The sequence below is a fragment of the Mustela putorius genome, unplaced genomic scaffold (assembly GCF_011764305.1).
Source record: "Mustela putorius furo isolate JIRA1106 unplaced genomic scaffold, ASM1176430v1.1 tig00000407_pilon_pilon_pilon, whole genome shotgun sequence".
Classification (NCBI taxonomy): domain Eukaryota; kingdom Metazoa; phylum Chordata; class Mammalia; order Carnivora; family Mustelidae; genus Mustela; species Mustela putorius.
Window position 1 is genome coordinate 22,917,248 of NW_025421373.1, and position 23,223 is coordinate 22,940,470.

Consider the following 23,223-nt stretch of genomic DNA (forward strand, 5'->3'; position numbering starts at 1 on the left):
CCTCTGAACAATGGGTCAGACACAGTGATTCTTCGGCACTCTACCCCTATGCCTTTGATTCTAGCATCCCTTCTGAACCCTCAGCGGCTATGTACTGGGGGACTGCCTCCCTCCTCCACAGGGAGCAGGAAGAGAACCCACAAGTCTGTCCAGGGGTCACGACTGACAGCAGCCCGCGAGCCCTCTGGCAGTACCCTGCAGTCCCAGCAGGTGGCGCCCCAGCCTCTGGAGGGTGAGAGGAAAGGTGATGGAGGGGTCCAGAAGAAAAGGACACCTCCACAGGAGCCCCAGCACCCACCTGTAAGCCTCCCGTCTGCCCCCTGGAGGTGGGAAGGGCAGGAATTACCAGCCCCTCTTCCAGCCCAGAAAGCACTCAGCCAGGGAGCGTTCCTGGCCCAAGGTCACAGAGTGAGTCAAAGCCCTTGGGCTGGGACCTGGGTAGGCTGAAAGTTAGCCCACCAGCTTCTCTTAAGCAAACTATTTCCAGCAGAAAGCTCAGCCCAGGATCTTTCCTCTTTCAGGGCCATAAACCTGTTTAAAAACTAAGTTATCACCAAGATCTTTATGAGACTGTGCCTCTGCACTCCACCCCAGGAGGCCGTGGTCAGGCCCGAGGAGAGAGGGGCCACCACAGGAGCCAGAGGGAAGGAGGGTCCAATTAACAGCCTCTCCTGGAGATAAGAGGCAGTCAGAGGAAGAGGGAGGCTGTGACATGGACGGAAGCTTCTCCATACACACAGTCCCAGTACCATGCTGGGCCACTGTCCGACACATCCCAGTGGGGATACGGGGACACTGAGACCCAGGTGGGAAAGTGCTCAAGGTCACATAGCAAGTCTGAGGCTAAGGTGAAGCAGACTAGCCATCCCCAATGCCCAGCCCGGGACTTCTGAACAAAGTTGCAGTGTCCTAGGGAGGGGGGAGCTGGGGTGTCATATCAGGGCTGTCTAGGGTCTCTGGTTGCTGGGGGGCGTCCATCTAAAGGTGAGGCTAAGGGGAGAAGAGCTGAGGCTCTTTTGCATGAGCCAGAGAAGGAAGAGGAAGCAGATATTTGTATAAGCAAAATCCCAGGTTTAGGAGAGAGACACTCACACGGGTGCACTATCTTCCCAGGCTGGCTTGGCTGGAGAAGAAAGAAAAACTTCCAGACAGGCCACTCTCCTGCTCTGTGGCCTCAGGTGGGTGACTTCACTTTTCTGAGCTCCAGCTGCTTCATTGGCAAGATGGGGATAACAGGACCTTAGCTCACCCTACGGGAAAGAATACGCGCAAATGTCTTGGCCCTGCTCCCAGCACTTAGTGAACGTGTGCTCTCTCTCTCTTTCTCTCTCTCTCTCTCCCTTGGTAGTAGTGCTATTGTTATCATTGTCACTCGGGCACCAGGCGGAGGGCCAAACCCTGCATTCTCAGAGAGGTGGGATGAAGGGGCACTGAGCTGGCAGTCAGAAGACCGAGGTTTTCCACGAAAGCACTGTCCTGCTGTGGGACTTGGCAAAAATCCCTTCTCCCTTAGGCTTCCAGGCCTCAGTTACCCCATCTGTAGAATGAGTAAGTTGGCTCTCCAAGTGTCTTCCGTGAATGGGATGCTGTGAAGTCTCCTATCCCTGCTCTCCTACTCTAGGTGGACCAGGGGTGGGTTTGGAGGCTTAGCAGGGCTGGGTTGAGGACCCCTTGGGCACTCTGGTTAGGCACCAAGAAAGGCTGTTGGCATCAGGAGATCCAGCTTCTGTACCCAGCACTGTCCCTCTGTGCCCTTGCCTAGATCCCTGAACCTCTCTGTGCTTCCTCAACCAGCAATGAGGTGAATTTGCCTCACCCTCCCCAACAACAGGGCACAAGAAAGAGCAGGCCTAGGGCAGGGGGGAAATAGAGGTTTACCCCAGCACCTGTCTGTGGAGAGGGAGGCCTGTCCCAGCCCCTATCCTGGGGGAGGACAACACTGAGGGGATTAGGGAGAAGCTGGCATGGCTCCCCCAGGCCCTCCCCCATCTCCCAGCCACCATCCAATCCTGGGCACCATCTTCTATCATTCCTGGACCTGTCCACAGCTTCGCCGCTGCTCTAGAGCTCCCCGCCTGTCCTCTGGCTCATTCTCCACCGTCTTTCAGCTCCCATCTCCACCACTCAAAGCTCTCAAGAAAGCCTTCCCACACCTCTCAACAGGCCTTTCCCCAGGCCTTGCTCTGCCCTCATCAGACTGATCTCCTGCCTCCCATCACTGCGCTCCAGGTCCGGTTCTACAGACCAGGTGTCTCCTTGGGCCTCAGCACCTCTGTTGACACTGTCGCTCTGCCTGAAATGCCCTTCCCTATTCCAAGGGACCCTGACTCCTATGTCACTTCCTCTTGCAAGACTTCCATGTCTCCTGCCTTTGGGTCAAACATCCCCATTCTTGGGACCCTTACCAAGATGTCATTTTACCTTTGTTTGTGATTATTTGATTCATGCATGCTTCTCCCTGCCCTGCCCCCCCCACTGTGAAAACCCCAAGGGCCAGGCCTCACCCACTATCAAACACAATGTCAACACAAAGGAGGAGTGTTAATATGCCTCAAATGAATGAACACGCAAACAAAAGAATTCCTATACCTACTCCCAACCTTTGTGCTTTTAAAAGGCACCTAAAAAGCACCAATCCCTCACCCCCCAGATAGGCACGATTTCTGTAGCATCCTAGACCAGAGCCCTCCAGCAATCACTTGCATACTTCCTGTGACAATCAGCTCACTCTCTATTTCTTGACAGCCTATTTCGTGCTGGATGGCCTTTTAGGGAACACTTTATTATGGAGGGGTTGAAATCTATGTCTGTGCCTACAGCTTTCTCTGGGAGGTCCCAGGTGTGCCCTGCAGCCCTCCCCAAGCTCAGTCCTTCAGTCCAGATTTTTCTCTTCCTGGTCTGAGCAGGAAGAGAACTCAGAGAACTCAACTCAGAGAGAGAGAGAGAGTTGAGAGAACTCAACTCAAAGAGAGAACCCAGTCCTCCTGGGCCTCTTCTCCCTTCTCTGTGTACTTCCCATTTTTTACTGACCCTTCAAAAAGGTCAGTCCTCTGCGGAGCCCTCACTCCAGATGATTTCTGAGGAAATCTCACTAACATGTCCCCTTTTCAACCTGGGAAAGGGAGACTTTCCTGCAGAGGCAGCCCCGTGCACCTCCATGTGAGTGACAACCCAGGCAGCAGCCCCTCCCCCACCCCAGCCAGCCTTCATTTTCCTGCATAAACTTGGGCATGGTCCATTTCCTTTCTGGGCCTCAATGCTTCCATCTGTACATGAGCCCGAAGGGGAGCCCTGTCTTTACTGCCCCCATTCTGTTAGAGTACCATACCATCAGAACCCAGAAGTGCAAGAAACTGGCCAGGGCCAGCTTCCTGGGGTGGGGGTGGGGAGGTGTCACCTGTACAGTCACACAGGGTCCCGTGTTTAGAAGGGCCCCTTACATGGTTGAATTCTCTCCTGTCACCATCTTGAATTTCTTAATACTTTTTGAACAAGGGACCTCACACTGTTATTTTGCACTGGACCCTGTAAATTGTATCCAGATCCTAACACATCTGTCTAGTCTTGAACTGATGCCGACCTGCCCTATCCCATGCAGTGATCTGGGGAAGGGACAGGTCAAATAGATAAGACCCTGATTCTGCCCACCTTTGGGGGGCCTCATGTCCCTGCACATTTAGGGTGTCCTCAGGAAATGTTGGAGGATCAAACAAAATGGGGGGCTCTGTGCAGCTTATGGACACTGAACCCCCCCCCACTGGGGAAAAGAAACCCAGCACCCCAAGACTTCTTGACCCAGAGTCTTGTCCTTCACGAATCCTTCCCCAGATCTCTCAACCTTGCTACACACTCCCAGCTCCTCACCTGTTTTAGGCACATCCCCTTGGATAGCTAGGAAATGTTTACCAGTCTTTAACAGGGTAAGGGGATTCAAGACTCACTTAAAATACCAGTGGGCCCCAGCTATGATAAATGAATCAGGGCGTTTAGATCCTGATTCACCCAATGCAACTGTTACAAAGACATGTTTGAATCATCTGGAGTATTTGGCCTATGAACGGAGTGTTAGATAATACTCAAGAATTCGTGTAAATTTTGTTAGATGTGTTAATGGCATATTATGTAAGGAAGCGTCCGTGTGTTTTAGAGATGCATGCTGAAGTATGTAGGGGTAAAATGAGATGATGTTGGGGATTTGTTTTAAAATACTGTAGCAAAAAAGGGAGGGGAGTGATGAAATAACTTAGGAAATCTTGCTAACGGTTGGAGCTGGGTGATGGCTATCTTAGTGGTTCACTACACACTCCGCTTCTGTGTCTGTTTCAAACTTCTCATTAAAATAAAGGGCAGGTTTGGGGAGCTAAAAGGGTTCACCGAGAGAATTGTGAAAAATTCCCTAGAAGTTCCCGCAAAGACGCACATACACTTCCTCTTAAAGAGCTTTCTCAGGAGAGTCAACTCAGGAAAACGAATGCAGTCGAATGCAGCCTCGTGTATGTGCATATGTGCATTTCCCCGGGAAAAACATCCACAGCTTTCTTTGGCGGCTCCAAGGGGTCGTGACCCCTACCCCCCCCCCCCCCCCACCAAGATTAAGGACCTGTTACCTTCCAGAGGGAACCCTGTTTGAAGTCAGGTTGACCGGTCACCTCGAGCTGATCACTGCGGAGTGCAACACGGGGCCCAAGCAGTTGTGCGACGCTGGCCTGGGGTCCCCCCGCGCCGCCCCTCGGATCCCTTTTCTCCACCTGTAAAATGGGGCCACGGGCGGTGCACGCGGCCGGCCCGGCGAGGACGAAGCGTTGGTGGCGCTCGGCGGTCCGGCCCCCAGGAGACTCCCGCACCTAGCGAAGCCTCGGACTCCCGCCCGGGACGCGCCCTCCGCGCCCCCACCCCCTCCAGGCCCCGGCCAGTCCGCCTCCCGCTTGGGGCGGCAATTTGTCTCCTTTTGAACCCCCCGCCCCCGACGGGTTTCCCCCTTTGATTCGCGGCCCTGAGGCTCCCCCCGCTTTGAAATGCAAACCCGCCGGGGCTGGGGCCGCGGGCGCCCGGAGCTATAAAAGGCCTGGGTGGGGCGGGCGCGGCGGCCGGGCCCGCGAGTTCAGGTGAGCAGTCTGCTCGTCGGGGCGGCCGGCAGCGGCGGCTCCAGGGCCCAGCATGCGCGCGGGCCCCCGCGGCCACCATGTACGTGGGCTATGTGCTGGACAAGGATTCTCCGGTCTACCCCGGCCCCGCCAGGCCTGCGAGCCTCGGCCTGGGCGCGCAAGCCTACGGCCCCCCGCCTGCGCCCCAGGGACCCCCGCAGTACCCCGACTTCACCGGCTACTCTCACGTGGAGCCTGCCCCGGCACCCTCTGCGGCCTGGAGCGCGCCCTTCTCCGCGCCCAAGGACGACTGGGCCGCCGCCTACGGCCCAGGCCCCGCGGCCCCCGCCGCCAGCCCAGCCCCGCTGGCATTCGGGCCCCCTCCGGACTTTAGCCCGGTGCCCGCGCCCCCTGGGCCGGGCCCAAGCCTCCTAGCGCAGCCCCTCGGCGGCCCGGGCGCACCGTCGTCGCCCGGAGCGCAAAGGCGGACGCCCTACGAGTGGATGCGGCGCAGCGTGGCGGCTGGAGGCGGCGGTGGCAGCGGTAAGGACCCCTCCCTCGCCCGGCGCCTCCGGACCGTTCCCTTGAGCACCGGCAGGTGCTAGGGCGAGGCCCAGTCGCCCCCTATCTAACCCCTGCCCCGGCTCCGAAAGGGTTCCCACTGGGGCCTCCCTGACCATTCTGGTCCTGGGGTGCTTGTCCCTCAGCCTGCCCCTTCCGAATCCCAGCCTGCTGAGCCTCGGTAAGCGCGGCCCGTGTCTCTGTGTAGATTAAGGGAGCAGAGACCACGAGACGTGAAGAAACGCGCCTGTGGTCGCCTGGCCAGGCGGGAGCTAGAGCGCAGCTCCCAGACTGAGCCCAGGGCCCTTGAGCATCCCTGGCCCCCGCTCGTCATCCGCAGCTTCCACCCCTGTCCCAGCCCCAAGAGGAAGCTGCCAACCGTCCCCAGAAGGGGCGACCTGCTGACACAGGCCGGCCACTTTCCTGTCCAGGTCTCAGCACCCCCATCGGTGCTGGGGAGAGACTGTGGCTCCTAGCCTTTGGACTGCAAAAGAGCCCTCTTTGGTTACACTGGTGTGGGGGGTCCCTACCTTACCATCCCAGGGCCCTCCCTGAACTCTTGACCCTGGGGGAGGGGCAAGCAGGAGCAGTTGGGAAGGTGGCTACTGTTTGGCTCCTGAGACTGTGAGCCTCCTGCCCCCAGGCAGGCCTCTCTGATCCACCCTCTTCAAAGGCAGAGGAGGGGGCAGGACAAAGGGCTGGCTTTAATGAGGGGCGGCCTGACCTCCTTTATAGGTCCCCCCTTTGTCATGTAACAGACTGCGCCTTAGCTCGGTAGTGACTCCTGTTGGCCGGAAAGTGAACACGATACCCCATTGTCCTGACTGTGTCCGGCCTGTCCTGACAAAGGCCACCTGGCTTTAGGGGCGGGAAGTCGGCCTGCCCACCCTTTGATGTCCGCCCCCTCCCCCTCTTCCCCCAGCTGGGAGGGAGCCTGGGACTTCCCCCACCTCCTCTCTCTCTTCCATCCCGTGTCCCCATACACACTCCTCACTCCTGGGGCAGATGCTGGGGAGGTCTGGCCATAATCAGAGCACCTTCTTGGGAGTCCCGGGGACACAGAGGCTCCTGTCGGCCTCCGGAGGTCTCTTCTTTGCGTGACCTTGGCTAAATAAGGACAGCTAATGTTATGGCACTTACTAACGGGCCAGGCACTGCTGTGATTTCTCACAGCACTATTGTAGGTACCATTATCATAGCCATTTTTAATGTGAAAAATCTGTGGCCTAGAGAGGTTAAACCCTTGAGGATGTAACCTAGAGAGGTTAAATCCTTGCACGAAGCCATATGACCGGTAAATGAGGGTGGGGCTGGGACTCGAACCCCAGCAGACTGATAGCCAAGCTTGTGTTCTCACCCTCTCAACAATAGCTTCTCTTTAATTGATCATCTTTCCTGGGTCTCAGTTTTACCCTCTGTGACATGATAGGGAAGGGTCTTATACTTTTGCTGAAGTTATAGAAGGAGCTTTTGAAAAATCTGGTGGAGAAAATACAAGTCTTCTGTCTAGAAAGGAAGTGTTACCTAATTCTGCAGACAATGTGAGGGGTTCTAGAAGCTTCTGAAAAACTTTCCATTAACTCTGGTTGAGAACCCTGCATGAGATTAAATGAGAGAAGGTGTCTGGGGCCACTGACCCCCCCACCCCCCTGGTTCTGTGTCCGTCCCCTGGAGAGGGAAGCCTGCTTTTCCTGCACCTCTATTCCAGTGTTGTGCCTGCTGATCAGGCAACTTTGGAGATGGGGATGAGTCCCAGATGCAGGAGGAGTTCCTCAGGAGCGAGGACCTGGAGAGAGTGCGCCAGTGGACCTCAGAGGACTGGTGGGAGCCGTGGGGGAGTTTTTAGGCTATGTGACTATGTGACGTCAGCCAAAAAACTTTTTCTTTCTGGATACAGGAGCCACTTGCAAACACCGCCCAGCCTCTAGTCTCAAAAGTCATTTGGAAACTGTTGTCCCCAGGCAGATGGGGGCCTAGCAGTTTGTCTGCCCAAACGCCAAAAAAACCTTTCCCCCTTTATTTCCAGAAAGTAGAAAGAGAGAGCCCAGGGAAGTCTGCAGGCTCCCAAGGAAAGGGGCTGCCCCAGAAACCAGGTTAGACCATTCTGCCAAGAACTCAGGACCATCAGCTTTCTAGAAGCTAGAAGCTGCTGCCTGTCTGCCCAGGGCCATCTGATGTATGCGCAGTTTACAGGAGGTTGTGCCCCCCCCCCAACTTTGGCCTCAGTTTCTCCTTCTGGGCAATGAAGATCCCAGGGTCTCTAGGATGGTGCTTGTGTAATGCTGTTCTAGGATGGCAAAGAGAAGGTCAGTACACGCCAGTGCCCACCCTGTGCCCCTGCTCCCCACAGCAAGTGTTGCCGGCCACCTGGTCTTGCGGTACCAGGTCTTCTTACCTGCTGCTTTTCCCTCTTCCTGGAAGCTCCTGTGCCCTAACTCTTTGCAGGCCTACCTTGTTCTCACCCTTCAGGTCTTAGCTTAATGGCTGTCTCCTCAGAGAGGTCCTCCATGATTTCTCAAGGAAAGCTCCCCCATACATATCGATAACCTTCGCTGTGTTTCCTTCAGAGCACCAGCCCTGATTTCAACTTACTTCCTTATCTGTGTGTCTGTGCGCTGTCTACTTCCCCACCCACCCACCCATTTGACCCATCACTACCTTCCAGGAACCACTGTAGTGCATGACATTTAGTAGGGACTCAGTACATTTTGTTGAATGAATGAACAGGACAAGTGTGAGGAACAGCAATGACAACCAAGAGAAAAAGGAAGAGATGAGATCTTGGCTTTGACATGTTTCTGTGGTCCCAGCCCTAGGGATGGGACCCCTGACCGTTGAGCTGAGCAAGTTCATGCCAGAGATGGAAGACTGGTTGCTCCCCTCTCCCTCCTCGGATGATCCTCCCGTCCCAGCTGAGGACTCGGTGTAGCTGAGGCCAGGGCTGGAACTATGACCTGTGGTTTCCACCCCCGCCTCCAAGATTCTATTTATTTATTTATTTATTTGACACGGGGGAAGAGAGAGAGAGACCGAGAGAGAAAGCGCACATGCAGGGGGAGCGGCACGCAAAAGGAGAGGGAGAAGCAGGCTCCCCGTGGAGCAGGGAGCCTGATGCAGGATTTGATCCCAGCTGAGCCAAAGTCGGATGCTTAACTGACTGAGCCACCCAGGTGCCCCTATGACACAGGTTTATCCTAAGGAGGGACAATGAGAACCAGAAAGATGAGAGAGAGGCTCTTAGGCTTCAGCCCGTCATCAAAATATTACCCAGTTCTGAGGGATTACTGTCACCTGGCTGAGGCCAGGATAGGAAAAGACTACAAGGGGTTCTCCTCCGTGGTCCTCCCTGTTTGCATCTACAAATAGCATCATTTTCATTAAGAGGGTCAGACATCAGGGTGCCTGGGTGACTCAGTGGGCTAAGCCTCAGCCTTCAGCTCAGGTCATGATCTCGGGGTCCTGGGATCAAGCCCTGCATTGGGCTCTCTGCTCAGCAGGGAGTCTGCTTCCCACCCCCCAACCCCCACCCCCCGCCAGTCTCTGCCTGCTCGTGATCTCTCGCTGTCAAATAAATTAAAAAAAAAAAATCTAAAAAAAAAAAAAGAGGGTCAGACATCATCCTGTCAAAAGCCCAGCATCCCTTCCTTATGAATAAAGAGTACTTCCCAGGTCCGTGGCCTCTGGGGTAGGCCGAGGTCCCACACAACGAGGAAGATGCTTGTTGAGATGATGAGACTATAGCAGTAGGGTTCAGGTCTTGGTCCAGTCCCTTCAGCTTTCAGATGGAGACACTGAGGCCCAGGGAGGGGAGGAGCCCTGCCCTCTCCCCCCACATTCTAGACCCTCTCCCTTGGCCCATTGCCACAACCACCAGCCTGGCCTCTCTCCTTCAGCCTCTCTCTGATGCCCCAGCTATCTTCACAGTCATCACCAGATTTGCCTTTTCAAGGCACATCTCCTGCTCAAGAGCATTCCATGGCTCCCCATGCTATGGAATTCCCATTTTGTTATATGCCCTTACACTGCTGTCAGATCCAGCCCCATTTCTGTGGTACTTGAGAACTGGCTCCAACCCACTATTGAAGCCACTGTCCCACTAGTTTGTCTAGATATGGAAGTGCTTACTGGGGATGGCTAAGGGCTGAGCTTCGGAGCCTCAGGCCTGGGAGTGCATTTCTGTGAGAAGCTGCATAGCCTTGGGCTAGTTAACCTAGATCATTTCCCCGAGCCTCAGTTTCTTTAGGATAACAATAGGATTGTTTGAAGCCATGGTGCCCATCAAGCCCAGCCACTATGCTTGGGGCACGTTAGGTAGGTAGGTAGGTAGATAGGAAGAGCGTCTGTGCCTAAGACCTTCTCTGCCAGTCCTTAGCAGGTGCGTGGAAACACACCTCACACTCTGCCTCTCCAGTCTGGTTCCCTCCATTGAAACTACCCTTCCTGCCCTCCTACATCTTCACCAGCTCAAATGCTGTGCCTTCACCAAGGCCACCTCCTCTAAAAAGCTCTCCTGGGTTTCCTCCCCTCCAAGCACTGTGTTAGGTTCTTGTTGTAACAACGCTCACCACTATCTTGTTTATCGCTTCCATCTACCTCAAGGACTTGTGGTCAGCCCCATCTTTCTCACCAGGCCTCGCGCCAAGTAGGAGCCCATGATAAAGCTGGGAACTGTGGTGCTGGCTGAGTCCTTACCGCATGCCAGGCAGTGTGCCAAGAACCTCACACGGGTCTTCTCACTCAAGCTTCATAACAACTAACAACGCTCAGAGGTGTGAGGATCTATTATTGGCCTCATCTTACAGATAAAGTTAATAAGGCTCAGAGAGGGTAGGGTGCCTCCTGCAGCTCACACAGCCAGGATGCTGAAGCATGGGGTCCAGACCCAGACTCTACCGCCTAAGGAGCCTCTGTCAAATAAAGCAACACACACAGCAGCCCCAGACCCCTCCCCATGCGCATCCCAGCTCAGGGTGGGGGAGGGGGGTTGTGGGGGGAGAAGGCTGGTTAGGGAAGAGCCAGGAGAAGATGATGGGGGAGGGTGGGCCCAGCAGGGGCCAGGCTGTTTAAAACTGGTTCTCTAAGCAGAAGCTGCGTTTGACACCTCATCTCTCAGATGTAGCTGGGAAGGGGAATGACCCAGTTAGAAGGTGGCAGAAGGCTTTTTTTGGTTGGGTGTTTTATCCACCACCACCACCCCTCCCACCCCGGCTTTGGCAGCTATTGCGGCTGAGAGCTTAGGGAATCACTGTGAAGGTCCAAAATGGCTTTGTTAACGGTAGGGTCTGGCTTGTCAGTAGCAAGTTATCTTAATGCGCTGGCCCTCTAGTTTCTGTCCTGGAACTCCTGGGATTTGGAAACACCGTGTGCATTTAGAGTCAATATGGGTTAACCTGTCAAACACTCCCTACGCCATGCTCAGCCCCCAAGCTTGTAGGGGTGCATAGGTCCATCTGCATCAACACAGATGAGCGAGCAGACGTTAGTGAAAGCCAAGATTGATGCTCCAAGCTCAGCACCTACTGGTGACTTCCCATTGCTCTTGAAATCAAATTCAAACCCCTCATCCCAGGGCAGAGAGCTCTGCTGGTCTCTCCAGGCTGATCACGTGCCTCTCTCATTCATTCATTCATTCAGGCAGGCTGGGGATTCAGGCCAGAATGAGGCAGACAGGCCCTCTCAGGGAGCTGGCACTGCTGCTCCTTCCTCTGCTACTCTCTGCCATAGGGCCTTTGCACACGCCGTTCCTGGAACATACCCTTCACTGGTAACACAGAAACCTCTTCAACCTTCAGGTTCCAGCTTAGATGTTGCCTCCTGGAGGAGATAAGCTAATTAGAGTAGGTCCCCCCAGCCCCTGCCCCTGCCACTTAATCTAGCTCTCAGCTCTAGGCTTACTTTCCTTCATGCTAATCCGTTTGTGATGATTTTCTTAGTTTGTTTTTAATCTGTGCCCCACCACAAAAGGGGGGAATGAACTATTTAACAAGTCCTGAGCACCCAGCATAGCAATAAGGATATAACCTGGATCTACTGAGTACTCAGCCCGTGCCCAGCATTTTCTCAAGTGTAGATATTTCTGACCCCAGGATCTCATGCACACCTCTGCATTAGATTCATGGCTTTGCGAAAGCTTCCAGGAAGATGTCCTTTGGAGATTGAGCTGACCAGCTGATGGATTGGCTGTGGGAGCCGGACGTGCCACCTCGGCTTTTGGCCCGAGTATCAGGAAGGTGGTGGCCATTTAACTGAGAGGAGGCCCCGCTGGGAAGCAGGAAGTCTGTGTCATGTTCTGCAAGGACTCATCCAGTACTCCCTGTGTGTCAGGCACCATCTTGAGACTGGGTGAGCAGCAGACCGGGAGCAGGGCACTGAGGGGAGTAGATTTGCAAAGATCACCTAGGGAGCTAGGAGAGGGCTGGAGTCCAGAGCCCCTCCCTGGACCTCACCCAGAAGGGGAGACCTCGGGACCCGGGCCGAGGATGACCGTGTAAGGCAAGGCTGGAACACACCCTGGGAAACAGCTAAGGGGGGCCTCAGGCTGTTCAGGCCAGGGAGAAACTTGAAGGGACACAGTTGCTGTTTGCTAGTCTTGGAAGGGCTATTCTGGGCCAAGGGTGCCCCTTGGGTTTTGTTTTTTTTTGTTTGTTTTTTGTTTTTTGTTTTTTGTTTTTTTTAATGGAAAAATACAAGCAGGTGGTCTCTGGGAGACCAGGCTGCTTTGTGGAGAGGACAGGCACAGTCTGGTTAGGACGTGATGCCGCTGTGGGCATCTGGCTCAGCGGGGGAGCTTGGGTTAGCGGGGCTGTCCAGTAGAACTTTTCTGTGATGGAGGAAATGCTCTGAATCTGTTTGGTCCAGGGTTCCAACCACCAGCAGCACGAGTCTCTCTGGCCCTTGGAAGATGGCTCACATGACTCAAGAGCTGAATTCTTAATTCTGTTTGGTTAATTTCAATTTAAGTAGCCACACGTGGCTTGAAGCTGTCATTTGGGACAATGCAGGACTGGCCTTCTCAAGAGTTCTTAGAATAGTCATCTGTTCCCGATGGGCTCCTTATTCTCCACCGAGGGGCCTCTCAGGCCTCTTCTGTCTCTATGGTCATCTTCATCATTGACTAGCTTTTATTAATAATTACCTTGTTCAATAGGTTCCCATACCTCAACTCTACGTCCCTCTGAGGGACCATGTCCTCAGTTGACAGGTGAATATCCTGGGATCCAAAGAGGGGCGGGGCCTTGCTGGGTCCACACCAGTGGCCTGTGGCCAGGCTGGGGTAGAACAGACAGGTCTACCTGCCCCTGCGGTTTCTGTCCTCTTTGCTGCCTCCCACAGCCAAGCCAGACCATGGGCCTCCATGGAGAAGACGAGGCAGGGGACAGACGACAATGGCCAGGTGGCCCGGAAGGAGAGGGCGCAGTGCCGACTGAGCGCTGTGCCTGGAAAGGAGAGCAGTGGTGGGAAGGAGAAGCTTGCCTAAGGCTGCAGAACTCCTCACCCCCATGCCAGCCTCACCCCTGCTCCAGGGCTTGAATGAGGAACCATGAAGAAACCACCTGGAACTGGCAACTCAGCTGGAACAAGGATCCAGTCAGGGCCCAGTAGACAGCTTCATGATCCAGGAAGGGACAGCCATTCAGCATCTAACTGGCTGGGTCCGGGCGGCCCCGCGCAGAAGAAGTCCACCTCCTGCCAGTGGGACGGGGAATCTAGTCCAAACTGAACATGGCCTGTCCAGCTGGTGGCTGGGCCAGGTCTCTCCACTCCCAGGCCAGTGTGTTCCTTGCCCTGCAGCTCCCTATCAGGCGGCATTCCTCACTCTCCCAAGGGACTCCTCTAACATCCGCTTCTGCAAATAGCTCAGCTCTCCTTGACATCCCCTTAGCTCTTTGCCCTCTACAAACTGCTTTCACGTCCAAAGCCTAAAGAAGTTCAGTCTCTCGTCAAGTCCATTAGCTAAGGATTGGTCATATCCGGGCCCAAGGCCTGAGAGGAGGGCTCTGAGCTACACAGAACTTCAGAATCTCCAGGCCCTCGGGGCTGCCCCTCTTCTGAGGTCCCGAACTGGAACCAAGACCTACTGACATCAGCTAGTGGTTCAGAAACCCCAAGGGCTGTTAAAGAAGGCGGGAGAGCAGAATGCAGTGGGTCTGGGAGGGAGTCTTTCGGACAAGCCGGCATGCGTGCCTGTGTGCACACTGCATGTGTGTTTGTGTGTTGGGGGGGGGGGTCAGGATGCACAGTCAGGCTGGGGCTGGACCACACAGAGAGGGGACATGGAGGGTTGAGGCGGGAAGGGTGTTCCAGTCCCCAGGGCCAGAGCTGGTGGTGTCCTCCCCCAGGGCTGCGGGGACCCAGCAGGAAGAGAGCAGAGGAAGTGCTGACCCAGAAGCCATGTGACTTTCTTGGAGCCACCCCACCCCGCCCTGGGGGCAAAGGCTGAACCCTGTCCTCCCCTGGCCCAGGCTGGATGGGGAGGCCCCACCACCAGCCACTGTGCCTCCTGCCCCCTCTCCTCCAGTTTGGCAGGCCCGGTATCTAGGCTCTCAGACAGGGAAATCAGTCTTAGAATTCTTTCAGCAAAAATAACAAACCCAACCAGAGAATCAACAAACATTAGGAGCTTCGTGTTTCCAAGTTGGAAGGGACCTTATAAATAAACAGTCTCATCCAACACATCACCCATCGCCCAGATCCATTTCCCAGCCTTTCTGCCCCATGGCTGGCCCACCGCTGTTGGGGATGAGTAAGACCTTCCCATCCATGTGTGCCATTTTTCTGGAGTGATCCCCGCGCCCCTGGAGGTTGGAGGTAATGACGGGAAACCTCACACTGTGTGAGAGGTTCTAGAGCTGTTTCTGAGGCTGGACAGACCCGAGTTGAAATCCCACCCTCCAGATGTGTGGACCACTCAGAGCCTCAGTCGGAAAAAGGGGTACCAGCTACCCAGCTTCAGAAGTTGTTGAGAGATGTATACAAATACCTGCCACAAGGAGAGGCTGGCCACTATCAGAATAATAGTGACCCCCACTTTATAGATACAGAGAATGAAGCCCAGGAAGATGGGGTGACCAGTCCTCGGTCACCTAGCCAGTGAGAAGCTGTCCCGTCCAATCCTAGAGGTCCGTTTGTCCCAACAACCACGTGTCAGGGTCCCAGGACAGCCAATCAAGTAGCAAATCCATGAGTCTCATTTTAGCCTCACTGAATCTGAATTTCTGGCCTAGAATCTGTGCTTTTGAAAAGCTTTCCAGGACCTCCACTGTGCATGCTTTAGAAGAAGGGAAATGTGCTCTCTTCCCAGCAGCCTGATACATGTGGATGGGCCATTACTCGAATCCCAAAGCCAGAGCAAAGAGGGAGTCTCTCCTTCGGGTGAGTTATCCAAGCATCTTCCCTGCTGCACTCACCACTGAAGAGCCAGAGGGGGCTCCCCACCCACCATCCTGCCCCCTTGCACTGGCATCTGGCCCAGAGGGTTATTCATTAGGTGGCTGGGAGGGGCTGGCCCCCATCAGACACCTGTTGCAGGAGCCCGGACTTCCCTCTCCACACCAGCGTCCCAGGGGCCTGTAAATCATTCATCCTGGGGCCCTCTTCCTACCCGCTGCTCTCACGCACCTCCCTGTCCTCTCCCTCCTAGGCTCCTGGGGAGGCACAGGTGCTCACAGAAGGGGGAAGGGAGGGTGGCTTGGAGCAGCTGAGAGTTCTGGCTCAGAGGCTAGAGCCCAGGGCTCCTGACTGTCATTAAAATACAAGCTCAGGGGCACCTGGGTGGCTCAGTGGGTGAAGTGCCCGACTCTTGATTTCGGCCCAGGTCATGATCTCAGGGTCATGAGATCGAGCCCCACTCCAGGTTCAGTGCTGGGCATGGAGCCTACTCTCTCTCTTAAAAAAAAAAAATCATAAAAAATACAAATTCACCTCGCACACAGTAAAAAAAAAAAAAAGAAAGAGAGAGAGGGGGAAGGAAAGGAAAGGAAAGGAAATAAATAAATAAATAAATAAATAAATGAAAGAAAGAAAAAGAAATAAATGAAAGAAGAAAGAAAGGGTCATCCCAAAGACTCTCACTTACCTGTGGCCCCACAGCTTCTGGTTCCTTCTCCAGAGGCTTGTTATTGATTTATATTTTCTTTCAGAAATAACTCTACCTACACATGTATGAGTGTGTGTGTGTATGTGTGTGTCGATCTGTTACACAAAAAGCGTAACATACAATTCACAGCATTCTGTCTTTCTTTTTTTTTTTAACTCAATATATCTTAGAAATTGCTGCATATCAGTATGTGGGAAGCTTTATAATTTCTTTTTAATGACTGCATAATGTTGCTCTCCATGAATGTGCCATCTTTTATTTAACTTTTTTTTTTTTTTTAGGATTTTATTTATTTATTTTTTGAAATGAAAGAGAGCCTGAGCTGGGGGGAGGGGCAGAGGGAGAGGGACAAGCAGACTCCCCACTGAGCATGGAGCCTGATGTGGCACCCTGAGATCTTGACCTGAACTGAAGGCAGCCGCTTAACCCGCTGAGCCCCACAGGCACCCCTAACAAGTACCCTACTTGTAGACATGTACATTGCTTTTAGTCCTGTGCCTTTTGAAACAGCGATGGCCTGTGAGATCACTTCCTGGAAGTGGGATTAATGGGTCAGAGGGTGCGAGCGTATTAAACGAGGCTAGATGTTACCAAGTTGGGCTCCAAGGAGGATGTTGCCTTATTACCCCCTGGATAGCATATGGGATTTCTTGGTTCCTGGACCACAGCAAGATGCCACATGTTTTGTTCTTTGGCAGAGCCATTTTCTTAGCAATGAAATGGTGTGATTTGAGAGCTCCACTAGGAAAAAGTTACCAGTGGTTCCTAAGCCCACCAGCCCATCTCCTGGGCCCAGCAAGAAGGCAACGGGACCTGTGGGCTGGGACCTCCCTGGCAGCCCCGCTAGAACAGAGAGAAATAATTATGCAGCTAGAGTCCTATCCCCTGTCCAGGTCCCCGCTCCTCAAATCTGGGAGGAGTCAGGCTACAGTTGGTTTCACTTGAGCTCAGGGTTGATAGCAATACCAGGCAGGATGGCCCTCAAGAAGGATGGGTCCCTTTCTGAGCCCCCATTTCCCCATCTATGAAAATGGGTGTGATGGAGCCCCACTTGCTCATCAGAAAAGATGGGAGTGAGTACTGGGTGCCTGAGGAAAAGGGTCTTTCATAAGCACTACTTGTAATCTCTCAGGCTGTTTGGGGGGAAGGGAGATTCGTCCCCCCACTTCAGACTGTGACTGTTCTGGGCATTTCCAAGGGCCCACCCAGCCTGCAGACCATATAGCCCCGGCCCAGAGCTCTCTGGGGCCTGCCTTCCCCATGATCTGGGCCCTCCCTTCCCACAAGTACAAATAGACAGGTGGTCTGCTGTTTGAGCTTCTGTTGCTTAGGCTCAGGAGACTTCTTGGGGGTGCTTTATGGACTCTAAGCCTGATGGGGTGAAGAGTTGTGCCAAGAGTAGGGAGTGGAACTCTAGACCAGGTGACGTGGCTTTGGGCAGGTCCACACTTGTCCAGGGCTTTGTGACCCTAACTGTGCAGGGGAGCTTGGACTTGAAGGATTTACAAAGCCTCTCTTACCTGGACCTCCAGCATCTGTATTAGTTGCCTGAACCTCCGTCCCTTCATCTGTAAAATGGGAGGAGACTAAACTGAGCTCTTTTGGCTTTAGCCCAGTGAAGATTCAGAGCTCTGCTGGGCTCTGGGGGTGGCGCATTAGGCAGAACTGTTTTTGAGTCGGCATTGAATTTTCTAGGCCAAGGAAGGACCCATCTGGAGCCAAGGCCTCAGCAGCCACTCCCTTGTCCCTTTCCTGGGCCAGGCCTGGCCAAGGGCCGATGTTGTCTCGTGCTACATCGGGTGGTGGGCTGAGGTCAGTGGATGTGGAAGTGTCCAGTGAAGTTCTGCTGCTCTGGCAGGAAATCCAAGGAAAAAAGCCCAGAAACATCTGTTGTCTCCCATTTTCTGCAAAACCATTTGGCTCTTGGGGAGCCCAGCGGCTGTCCTGCCAAGCTGCGTGGGCTTGATAGTGGGGAAGGAGCTGGAAGAGGGGGTCGGTGGTTAGCACGGGGGTGCCACGGGACAGGCAGAGCCAGAGCCGTGACCCTGGGAGGCGAAGGCCAGGCTGCGTGGGGGCAATTGATTGAGGTAGAACAGGGTCCTCGGTTATTCCAAGACCTGCCATGCCCTGGTGGACATGTGCAGGTCTGAAAGTGCTTGCGTGTGCCTCCTATTTATAGCCGAGTACTCAGCTTCTTACGAAGGAAACTGGTGTTTAGTCAGGCCCCCGCACCAGCCCGGGCCAAGCATGACTCTTAATATGCTCTCCAGACAGACCTCTGATCCCAGCCCCAAAGAGTCCTGACTTTAACCCTGGACAGTCCTCAAATCCCACTCCTGCCCTCAGTCTGAGCCCTGTAGAGAAGCCAAGCCACAGCCTTCTCTCTCCTGGGTTGTTGCAAGCCTTTCTGTGCTTCCACCTTCTTGCCAGTCTGTCCTCCATGCAGCAGCCAGAGCCAGATTAAAACCTACATCAGACCTGCTTTCTCTTGGGCTCAGAAGCCTGCAATGGCTCCCATCCTAGACAGAGTAAAACCTGGAGTCCTTTCCATGGCCAGCAAGGCCCTGGACAACCTGCCCCCCTGTCCTTGCTCACTGTACTCTGGCTATACCAGCCTGTGCACTGTTCCTCACACATCAGGTGTCAGGCATGGTCCCACCACAGGGCCTTTGCACTCGCTGTTCCCTGCACCTTCAGCCCTCTTCACCAGATACCTGCATGACCCTTTCCCTGACCTTCTTCAGATCTTTGCCTAAATTTCCCTTCTTAGTAAGCCCTTCGTGAACTACTCTTCTTAAAATCGCATAATCTCTCCTCCCCCAAATTCCCAGTCCTCTCTTCCCGCCTCCTTCTTCTCAGGAATACTTATCAATTAACATATCAAATACTTAGCATTAACATATCAAAGTATTTGGATCTCTGATTATTTTGACTAGGCTCCACAAGGACCTAATTTCACTGAGAGTAGGGACTTTTTTAAGTTTGGCTGGCTGGTGTACCTTCAGTGATTGGCCCACACCAGGAGCTCAGTAAATATTTGTCGCCTGAGCCTGAGTCATGCCTCTGTGTCCGCAAAAGAGGCAGTGGAGTGGATGGCTCTGGGCAGACCCGGGGCTTGGTGTCCAGGGCCCAGGCCTTTGCAGGTAGCTGACAGGCCCTCGTTTTTTCTGTTGGACCAGCAGCCTCCAGGCATTTGACAGGAAGTGAGGAGCACCCAGCCCAGGACTGAGTGGCAAGCTTCCACCTCTGCTCGTGGTGGCTCTTCCCCACTCTCCCCCCTGCCCTGGAGAGAGGAGCCACTGACTTGTCCTTGGTCTCTATCTGCCCTGGGCTGCCCGGTGTCCCTCTGTGTCTCTGGTGTGAGGACCCATGGTCTCAGGATCCTGCATCAGAACCACCCGGGGAGCTTGTTAAAAACGCAGATTCTAGGGGGGCCTGGGTGGCTCAGTTGGCAGAACATGCGACTCTATCTCAGGGTTGTGAGTTCTATCTCCACGTGGGGTGTAGAGATTGCTTTAAAAATAAATAAATAAAATCTAAAAAAATAAAAGAAAATGCCGCCTCAGACTCCCCAGGCTTTCTGGCTCACAGGGTAAGGGGTGCCCAGAAAGCTGTGTTTTTCCCAAGCCCCCCACGTGTCTGCTGCCCTGCTGCACCTGGAAACTGCGGGGGTGAAGTGGGGTGGGGAGAGCTGGTGGAGCTGGCGGATACGAGGAGGGCTCTGGGTCAGGGGAGCTGGATTGAAACCCTGACTCCACCAGCAGTTTGCTGTGGGTCCCTGAGCAGACTGCTTCTCCTCTCTGAGCCTCGTGCTTCCCCGAACAGGCATGAGAGCAGTGCTTACCTCTCAGGTTGGGGGTCTCCGAGCCTGACCCCGGGGGGGGAATGATCGTTACCCCCAGGACCGAGTGGGCGTCCCTCCCCACCTCAGGGTCCTGCTTTCAGGGATCTGGATTGTGTCCTCCCTGCGGCCCTGCTTGAAATTTGCAGAAACCCCCCCACCCCACCCACTCACCTCCCCTCCTGGCCCCTCTGCTTCTCAGGGAAGACTCGGACCAAGGACAAGTACCGCGTGGTCTACACGGACCACCAGCGCCTGGAACTGGAGAAGGAGTTCCACTATAGCCGTTACATCACCATCCGGCGGAAGTCAGAGCTCGCTGCCAACCTGGGGCTCACTGAGCGGCAGGTGTGTGGGCCCCACCCCCACCCCCCGCCAGCCCCTTCACCACGGGAGCAGTACTGGGAGTCTGGCCTCCAGGGTGTCAGGCAGATTATAGACTCCGGGAGGAGAAAAGAGAGGTTGAGTTTCCTGACCATGGTCACACAGCACAGCAGAAACTGAGTTGCTGCCAAATCCTCCCACTTGAAACAAAACCCAATATCCCCAACCCCAGTAGGGGGATGGATGATCTAATTAGCTATAAACTACAGCTGCTAAGATGATGGCTGTTTAAATCCCAAGGAGGGGAGCAGTTACAGGGAACAAAGGGAAGTCTTCCTGGAGGAGGCGTCTTACAAAATGGGGACAGAGAAATTGTCTTTAGGGTCCGGGAGCAGCGGGGGAGGATGTGAGTTGTCTGGGTGGTGAGGTGGGAGGGAGGCCATAAACCCCACAAGGGGAAATAAGAGCCTAGCTGTCCCTCCTCTCTTCCTCGTGCCCTGCCATTTGGTCTCCCCCGCCACCCATCTCTGCTCTCCCACACTGCAGGTGAAGATCTGGTTCCAGAACCGGCGGGCCAAGGAGCGCAAAGTGAATAAGAAGCAGCAGCAGCAGCAGCCCCCACCCCCCCAGCCCCCAGCCCATGAAGTACCCCCTGCCACAGCTGCGCCGCCCCTGGGGGGCCTGTGCCCCAGCTCTGCCAGCCTCCTGGGAGCCGCCTCCCCAATGCCTGTTAAGGAGGAGTATCTGCCCTAGCCCTGTGCCCGGCCTTGTGGGTGGGGGGGGGGGGTGAGGTGGGGGTGGGAGCCCTGTGGCTTAGGGCCTAGGAGGCCTTGTCTGGGTCCCAGCCCTGCTGCTGATCTCCTGGGTAACCTTGGACAAGTTGCCACCCAGCCCCTGCATCCCCTTGGCCCATCTATGCCTAGAGGCTGTGGGGTAAGGACCTTTCCAGCTCCTGTGTTCTGGGCCTCAGGGGGGAGGTCTCCATCCCTAGAGGGCTAAGTGAGGTGCCATGATAAATCCCCAGGCCTTACCTCCTCCTCCATGGGTTCAAGGGTGGGAGGTCGCTGGAGGGACTGGGCTGACTCAGGGGGAAGGAGTTAGAGCCCAGCGAAGATGGAATGTTGCAGCCCATGACCCCAGGGGAAGGGGTGAGGTCAGCTTCCACCTGCCCCTTCCTGCAGCTTTACCTCTAGCTGTCTCCATCACATGTCCCCATCATAAGTTACCCTGACCCCTCTCTAGGCTGGATGCAAAGCACAAAGCCCATAAGCCTGGGCCAGAGCAAGAGGCTCTGATGACTGTCCCCTCTGGGTTGCAAAGTCATATGCCCCCACTAGCATTCTCTGTGGGGTCTCTAGACTGGGACAGGCGAGGGGCCGGGGGGGAGGGGTCCACCTGCCTAGTTCCTATACCCCTCGGCTGTCCCTTAGGCCCCAGGCCCCAGGCCCCAGGGAGTCCCCGGGGGACTTTTTCTGGACCAAACAGAGCTCACAACTGGGCAAGTTTTGTACATAGAGTGGAACCTCTTGGATGCAGCTTCAAGAATAAATTTTTTCTCTTTTCAAAAAAAAGGTATAAAAATTATTATACCCAGCCTTAAAAAAAAATGCTAAAGAAGTATAAACCATCCTCACCCTCCCCTAATAATTGCATAATCCCCTCCAGTCTCTGTATTTCTCTAGCAAGGTCACCTTTAAAATGTGTTTGAAAGATCCAAACAGGACATTGTTAGAGTAAGTCTATGAGACTACGTAAGATTGTAAGTCCATTTTGTAAGCAGATTCATCAGAGGCAATATATCAATTTTTGAATTTTTCAAGCACTTTCAGCTCACATTTTTCTCTCTACAACTGATATTCCCTGGGTACCCCTATGGGCCAGGCTTGGCCAAGCATAGGGAATGCACAGTCCTTGCCTCACAGCAGTTCCCAGTCGGAGCTCTGCTCTGGGCATCAAAGGAACAGAGCCTCCAGGGAGCCCAGAGTGGGTTCCCATCTTAGGGCAGAAGGTCTGGAAGGCTTCCCGGAAGAGGTGATATTTGGATTGAGGCCTAAAGATCTAGTAGGTGCTGTCAGGGCAAGAAAAGAGGAATGGTAAAAAAAAGAATATGAACAATAGGAACTTAAAGTATGATGTTTTAAAACTCCTGAGAAAAGCTCTTGTTCTCATATCCCGTCCAGAGGTAGGCAGAAGTCTGCCACCTGGGGCCTTTTCTCCCTAGAAGGCTCTGGTGCCAGTGACCTGCCCCTCTGTTTACTGTTCTGGGATGTGGCCCAGCCATAAAAAAGTGTGCATAGCCTGCTGCCCTTTGCTCCTGGGACCCATGACAACAACGCACGAGGTGGATCCAGCCCCACACTAGACCCTGAAAAGCAGCAGGCACGTCCCTCTCTCCTCCTGCTGGTGGCCTGGAGGAGAAGATGGTGGACGTCTAAGGCATGGGAGCAAGGTGGTGCCTGGAAAAGGACTATGGTTCCAAGATCAGAGGAAGAGGGTTGGTGTGACGGTGGTTGACAGTGAGTGGATATACTTTTCTGATCTTCAGAAATATTTGCTGTGTGACCCCGGCTTAACTTCTTCCCCTCTCTGGTCCTCATTTCCCCATCTGTAAAACTAAGGAGTTTGTTTACCAAAAGGATATATGACTCAGGTCCAGTAAGTTTGAAAAGTCCTGAAGATTCGACCCTTCTGGGGGAGGCCCAGCGGCAGGTTAACACATCAAAGGCTCTGACAAGCCCTACAGCAAAGAAACCCCTTGAATTTTCTTTAATCTGACATTCTCTATGCTTTGCTACCCAGGCACCCCCTACTAGTGCCTGCTAGCACCCCACTGCACTCCACACACTCCACACTCTGGAGTGTGGGGATGCTGTGGCCTGGGGGGACTCGACTGGCAGCAGGCTCCAGTGTAAGATGGCCTGGCCTCCGGTTTACTGCCTCCCAGCTCAGACTTCAGGCAAGTCACTAAGCTTCTCTGAGCCTTGGCCTCCTCATTCATCAAATGGAAATAAAGTCCTTGAGCCTATCTCAGAATTGTGCCTAGGATAGATGCTTTGTTTTAGCCACCCGCTCACGGCCAGTCACATCCCTGGTGTGTGATGCTGGCAGGCCTGCCCAATGTTCAACACCCCCACCTCCCGCCCCCCAGTGCTGAGGGCAGATGGCAGCCTGGGAGGTCTGAGGCAGGACAAGCCTGTCCCTAGCCACAGAAAAACCTCTGTCTGGCTGGAGGTCGGTGGCCAGGCCTGGCAGGCTGGGTCAGCTGTGGCTGCTGCCCACGTGGGAGGTCGGGGGGCCGGGTGGGGCCCACAAGTTGG

At 54.4% G+C, this 23,223-nt stretch overlaps 1 protein-coding gene across 1 annotated transcript; it reads left to right on the forward strand.

Moving 5' to 3' along the window:
* The first annotated feature begins 5,101 nt into the window (after positions 1–5,101).
* On the forward strand, positions 5,102–21,722 carry CDX1 (caudal type homeobox 1). The gene is made up of 3 exons (XM_004737833.3): positions 5,102–5,627; positions 19,785–19,930; positions 20,453–21,722. The coding sequence occupies exons 1-3, from the start codon at positions 5,183–5,185 to the stop codon at positions 20,657–20,659; spliced, it is 798 nt and encodes a 265-aa protein (XP_004737890.1). The 5' UTR covers positions 5,102–5,182; the 3' UTR covers positions 20,660–21,722.
* Positions 21,723–23,223: the final 1,501 nt, after the last annotated feature.

Bases quoted from the DNA above. Each gene is read 5' to 3' on its own strand.
- CDX1 (XM_004737833.3), top strand. From the start codon at position 5,183: ATGTACGTGGGCTATGTGCTGGACAAGGATTCTCCGGTCTACCCCGGC. The intron at 5,628-19,784 runs GTAAGGACCCCT...TCTGCTTCTCAG, and splicing joins TGGAGGCGGCGGTGGCAGCG to GGAAGACTCGGACCAAGGAC. The intron at 19,931-20,452 runs GTGTGTGGGCCC...CCCACACTGCAG, and splicing joins TGGGGCTCACTGAGCGGCAG to GTGAAGATCTGGTTCCAGAA.